Source organism: Mus pahari, chromosome 3 (assembly GCF_900095145.1).
Source record: "Mus pahari chromosome 3, PAHARI_EIJ_v1.1, whole genome shotgun sequence".
NCBI lineage: Eukaryota > Metazoa > Chordata > Mammalia > Rodentia > Muridae > Mus > Mus pahari.
In genome coordinates, this window is record NC_034592.1 from 143,266,740 (window position 1) to 143,273,050 (window position 6,311).

A 6,311-nucleotide genomic window follows, 5' to 3' on the forward strand; every position below is an offset into this window, starting at 1 on the left:
AGTAAAGGGAACAGCGGGCAAGCTTGTCTGAGACTTGGCCAGGCAACTCTGCACAGTTGCTAACTCCAGTGTGTCTGCAAACAGGACGTGCAGACGATGCAGCGAGCCATCTCAGAAGCCCAGCTTTGGGTTCGGGCATGGCGTCCTTGCCTTGACTCTTGAGATAGCATCCCGTGTAGCTCACCTTGATTGTTACCCTGAACTGTCCAGGCTGCATGCAGCTCTGAGGGTGACTTTTGACGGCTGAAACAGTCATGCTGAGCTGGATCAAGGCCATTCATCCAGTGGCCTCTGGTGGCCAGGGATGGCTGGAAGGTGCTTCCGGGTAGAGTTGGTCTCTGGGATGATATTCCCAAGGTTGGTGGGATCTGCACTTGCGATTTCTGTGCAGCAAGATCCTAGACGGCTCGTCCTGGCCTCACCTCAGCCAGCTGAGCTCTGCAGTCCAACAGGTCATCCCGGAGCCGGGCGATGTCCTGCGTGTGCTGGGCCAATGTGTGGTTCAGCTTGTGTATGTGTCCCCACAGGCCTTCCCTGGACCTCAGCTGCTCAGTAGGCAGACTGTTCAGGTGGGTTGCCAACAGGCCCAGCCTCTCACACGCTTCTTCCACTTGGGCCACCCTCTGGTCAAAGTGGCTCACTGTATGCTTGAGTTCCTGGGCTGTGTCCCGGCAGCGGCTCAATCCTCCTGCCACATTGGCCACGCCAGCCTTGAGTTGTTCCAGCTCCCCTCGCAGGTTCAGGACCTGCCTGTGGCCAGCCTGAAGCCTTGAGCCCTGGCTGCTGACCTGTTCCTGGATGGCGTGGACCTCGGCTTCCACTCTTCGTTCTCGTTCATCCAGGGATGTGTTGGCAGACAAGAAGGCATCAGAGTACTGGCTGACGGAGTCGCTGAGGCCTGTGAGTGACTTGCTCACTGAGTTCAGGTTGACTTTCAAGAGAGTGATCTCCCCTTGGAGTGAGCTGCCTGTCCCTTCCGCCAGCTGCCCCTGGACTTCAGCTACTGTGCCATTGAGCTGTTGGAGCAGGGCAGTGTGACGGGCCACCTGGTGTAGGAGAGCCTCGCTCCGGCTCTGCCAGGCCTTCACCTCTGCCACAAGCTTGTCCAGGATGGCTGTGGTGGTACTTGGGGTGCACGAGGCCTCCAGGGACACCAGCCTTTGTTCCAGCACTGCTAGTTCTGAATGAACAAGCGGCCGCGCTGATCTGTTCGGTATGGCACTCTCGGGGCTTAGCTCTCCGGTCAGGGTTGCCAGCCGCTCCTCCAGGCTCTGCACTCGCTCTTCCAGCGTGGACCCGAAGCCACCGACACCCCAGCCCCCCACCTCCATTCTCAGACAGCAGCCCCTTGCTCCATTCTCTGTCCCGTTGATAGTCTCAAGGCCTTCAAGCATCCCATCCACCCCTCCTTGAAGCAAGGCTGCAGAGAGGCGCTCAAGCTCATCCGCAGCCAGGGTGCCCGGGCTGCCTTGGGTCTCAGTGACAGCCTGCAGGTTCCTCTCAAGGCTGTCCACCCGGGCACTGATCAAAGCCAGTTGGCTGCAGCAGGTACCCCCACCAGTCAGAGTCAGGCCCTGTAGCTGAGTGCCCAGCTGGGAGAGCTCCCGACGCAAGGCCAGCTCCCGGCCATCGAGGCTCTGGTGCAAGCGCTGGCTGGCTGCCTGGCCCTCCTCACACTGCTGCCGCACCTCTTGCACCCGAAGGTCACACTCGCTCTGGACACCTTGCAGCTTCTGCTCAAAGCCATCCAGCAGGCTCCCCCAGAGTCGCTGCAGCCGCTGGTCCACGTATTCCTCCAGGAGCGCTAAGGAGGTCAGCGGGGATGGCGGGGCTTCCCGGAGCCGCTGCAGGTGAGCCTCGTGCCCCAGGGCCAGCCCACGCACCTCGTCTAACAGCTGCACCTTGGTCTGTAATGTGTTGCTCACCTCTGTGACCTTGCTCAGGATCTCACTCAGAGGAGGGATGAGTGGTCCTCTGCCTCTGTCTTCTGGGTTCACAGGCCCCTCAGGGATGACCCCAAAGCCTATAGGTACGACAGGAGCCCTGGCGTCACCAGTGATCCTATTGGGATCCTCGTGGCTGGCCACCAATCCACTCAGAGGGCCATATACTTGCGACAGGTGCCGTTCTAGCCGCTCACCAAACAGCCCTTGGTCTTTTCTTCCTAAGGAGGAAGAAAGACCCCCAGGAGCCTCGCAGGCCTGGTCCTCCAACATGTTATCCTCATCCCTGGACACAGCTCTCCCACCTTTAAGATGGGGTCTGGGTGGGGAAGGTTGGGGGCTTCACAGTCATGGCTCACACGAGATGCACCCACCCACCCCCACACACACATACACAACTCTACAAGAGCTTAGCCAGTCTCCATCAGTTCCTCCCCACCCTGCCACTAAGACTTCAAAACCCAGCCCTCCCTGGAGGACGTCCATGGACAGACTCACCACGGGGGCGTGGGGACTCTCTGCTGTAAGGAGAAGGCCTGGGACCTGGGCCCAGCTGCCCCAAGGGAATTTGAGGCTCTGGCTCCTGGTGGGGTGGGGTGGCTCCGTGTTCTGTGAGGTGTTCAGGGCAGCTTTCCCCAGTAAGACCAGGGCAGCAGCGCCAGGCCAGGTCTGTCACGGTCTTGTAGCCAATCTTGTATCTGGGTCTGAACACTGTGCGGTACCTGGATCAGAGAGACCAAGGGAGCAGGCCTTACAGCGGCTCTGAACCCTGGGAGTGAAGGACGTGCGGAGAAGCCCCACCATACTGCTTGCTTGAAGAGAAAGCAGGTGGGGATTTAACCCCAATCTTTCCTAGGTCCCCATCTGCCAAGAGACATTCCATTCTGGCTCCAGTGGAGCCTCTCGGAATCCTGACAAAGCTTCGAGCCCCTGATATGTAGAAGTATCTCCTCAGGCCTGGGTCGACAGCCCCTTTCATTGCCCCACGGTACTCTCCGCTCCCACCAGCCTCTTTCCCTCTTACCACCCATCTCTAGCTTAGTCAGGGGACTGGGCTCTGCTCAGAGGCTGGTGTGAGGCCACCTCTGATTGTGGGCGGGAAGGGAAGGCTAAGGGCAGAGCTCACCAGGAACACCTCCTCTACCTGATCAACCACATACCTGTTCACTCACTGTCACAATGAGGCATAGGTCTGTTCTCAGACATACACATTTAAGCTCTCCAAATGCAGATTTAGTTATATCCCGTGTCCTGGGCGGCCTGTTTGATCTGTACCAGGGCCTCTGGCTTCCGCCTTCTCTTGGTTGGGACCCCGGCAGTATCAACCTCTCCTCTCTTTCCCTATACTCTCTCCCTCTGTCATATCTTCTGGCCCAGACTCCCTCTTGTATCTCCAAGGGTTCTGGGCTCAAAATCCTCTATGGGGGAGGATCTGTTGCAAGATCAAAATTTTGGGGTCTTTCATGGCCTCTTTCAGGGATCCTGGTCCGCTCTAGCCAGCACTGTGGCCCAGATAGGCTCTTTGAAGCCCAGGGTACTGCGGCCCTTTGCAGAAGTGGTTCTGTTCCCAGCTGAGGAAATCCTCTGGGATATACTCACTCACCTGACTGTTGAGGGGCAGTTGGGCCCCCACCCACAGTTCCGGTACTCAGCCTTTACATAGCTCTCTGCTCCTTCTTGTAGGACGCAGGTCACATTCCTGTGTACCACATAGGCACAGAGAGACCTGGAGGGGAAAGAGCACCTCTGGAATGTTTGGCCCGAGCTCCCACCTCTTGCTCTCGGAGTTCCCCGTATCTTTTTTTTTTTTTTTTTTAATTCTTGTTCCATGGAACCTTGGACCTCTGCCTGGGGTTCATATCTTCTGAACAGGGCCTGTGTCCTTGATAAGTGTCTACAGTCTACTGAGCCATGCGCTCAGTTGAACCAGAAGGTTGGGTGTCTACCCAACACCACTCTGAAAAGGCTGCCTCAGCTTCTCCCTCAGCCACTTGGCCTTCTTTCCCATACGCCCCCACCCCCACCCTCACCCCATCTCCTTCACTGGTTCTAAACTCCTTATCCTGGCCTTCAAGGTTTCTAGAGCACAACTTAGTGCTTAGGCTTTCCTCCTTCCTCCTATGAAAAAGCTCTCTGGCCTCGGCTTTGCCATTTCCTTGCTCCCGAGAATGGCATTTAAGCCTTCTCTTATCGGAAGTCTGCCCTGATGCTCTTGGACTCTCAGAATGTGGTTGTGGGCTGGGTACTTGCCTTCAAGGTCTTACATTCGATTGGAATTCAAATTCCTGTATAAACCACCGTGGAAGTCTGTCCATTCTACAGTACAAGCCCAGGACCCACAAGTCCTCACCAGCTGTGCATCTCACCCACCTCGGGGCTTCCGCAGGGCTATTGGGGCCAGACCATAGGAGGGCGGGAGCAACTACCTACAGTAAGCATGGCTGTCTACAACCAAGGAAGGCAGAAGAGAGACAGAAGGCATTGGACTGGGGAGCCCTGCGTGTTCCAGGCGCGGACAGCCCTTCCTCCTCTGCCTCCACCTGGTCCGCTGCGCCTGGAGTTTGCTCACAGCGCAGCTGGAAAATGTTACTTCGCTGGAAAGGTTTCCACGGGCACTGCCAGGATCCCAGTCGCCGCGCCAGGCCCCCTCGGCTGACATGTTCTTCGCCAACCCCGCAGCCTCCTGGATGACGATGGCGGGGCGCCTGCCCGCGCAAAGGATCGTGTCGGGGGAACCGCCCTATCGGTGGCTGGGGTACCCATGTCTCGACGCCTCCGCGCCGGTCCCGGCAGGTGGGAGTGGCGGCGCGCCACGCGGGGGCCCCCCCTCGCGTTCCCGCCGTGGCCCGGCCCCGCGCTTACTTGTGCGGCCCCGGGTGCAGCCGAGGACGCCATCCGGTGGTGTAGAGGCTGTAACGGGAGGCACTGGGCTGTGCGGGCCGCGCGAGGAGCGGGGTGCCCCTGGCCTGCGCCCCCGAGAGCAGCGCCGCGACGGTGCACAGCCACACGGACAGACGGCGGCCCATCGCGCTCGGTCGTCACTCGGTCCCTCGGGGTACCTCCCGCGGGGGATCCTCTGCTTGCCCTCCTGGCTACCGCCGTCACTCGCGACCGACCCCCGGAGCGCGCTAGTTCGGCCGCCTGGAGCTGTGCGGCCGCTGCGTCCCGCCGAGTGGCCGGAGCTACTCGCGGCTGGGGCCGCGCAGGGGAGGCGGGAGGCGGGCTCTGCACGGATTAGCATAAACTTGGGGCCGCGCCGCGAGCTCCGCCAGCCCCCCTCCCCGTCGCCAGCCCCCGGCCCCAGCTCCAAGCTGACGCCCGAAGGGCCGCGTGCAAACACGAGGTTAAGAAACGAGCAGGCGGGACGCAGGGCGCTAAATTCCAGGAGGCTCCCCAAACACGCGCAGCCCCTGCGTACTAGGCTAGGGTACCCGGCAAGAAGCTGCAAAGCCTGCAGGCAGGTCTGGCCTCCCTGCTGGGACCCCTAAGACTTGCTGTCTAACAGGACACTTCAGTCTTAAACGTCTAGTGAGTGTGGCTACCGCAGTCCAGGCCCTGGACCCGAGATGAACATGTAGAGAAGCACACCAGGAGAGCTTTGCCCAGCCACCTTCCTGCAAGAAGGTTCAGAGTGTTCCCTGTCTATGGGTGACCCAGGAGATCTGATAGCTGCAGATTTCACTTCACACCAACTTTTGCAGACCAGGGAGGGTGGCCAGGCTGCCTGTCTGAGTGCAATGATAGGCCAACTTGTCTGTTTCTGTTAGGTAAGAGCTGTACCACGTACCCATTACCTCTCTAACCCCTCCAAGAATAACACCCCCCCCCCATCTCACCCCTGCGCACGCGTGTCTCCCATAAAAGCCTTTAATTAGGTGGGCCACACAGTCTGGTGTCTGGTTCATTATTAGCTTCTAGTCAACGACTATTGCTAGGGCAATAGTAAGAAACTACCTTAAGCCAGGCTTCCTGCATTTTTTCATTCCTGAACATGACTCTGTAACCTAAGAGCTCGTCTATACAGTCATGCTTATTGGACATCACCTTGTTAAATGCCTACCCTGCAAGAAGCATTCTGAATTCTGATTCTGTCATCCAAGAGGACCACTTCTTTCTGGCTTTGTCTCATCCCCACAGGACCATAGATAGCTCTCTGAAATCTGCACCAAGGGAATACCGGGCCTGCTTGGAGGTCCCTGTCCCCCCTCTTTGGTGTGTGTGTGTGGGGGGGTCATTCCTATGTGTTCACATACACGTGGAGCCAGAGTCCAACCTCAGGTGATGCTTCCCAGGGACTATCACCTTGTTTCTTTGAGACAAGGTTGCTCACTGTTATGGGTCTGTCAAAAAGGTTAGGCTGGCTGGCCA

The 6,311-nt window shown here is 58.4% G+C and overlaps 1 protein-coding gene across 1 annotated transcript; it reads right to left on the reverse strand.

Annotated features, from left to right (window-relative positions):
- Nucleotides 1-398: 398 nt before the first annotated feature.
- Nucleotides 399-5,002, reverse strand: Emilin3 (elastin microfibril interfacer 3). The gene is made up of 4 exons (XM_021193748.1): nucleotides 4,806-5,002; nucleotides 3,547-3,669; nucleotides 2,442-2,665; nucleotides 399-2,164 (listed from the first exon to the last, which is right to left on the reverse strand). Exons 1-4 carry the CDS (start codon nucleotides 4,967-4,969, stop codon nucleotides 399-401), a joined length of 2,277 nt encoding a protein of 758 aa, XP_021049407.1. The 5' UTR covers nucleotides 4,970-5,002.
- Between the last annotated feature and the right edge of the window lie 1,309 nt (nucleotides 5,003-6,311).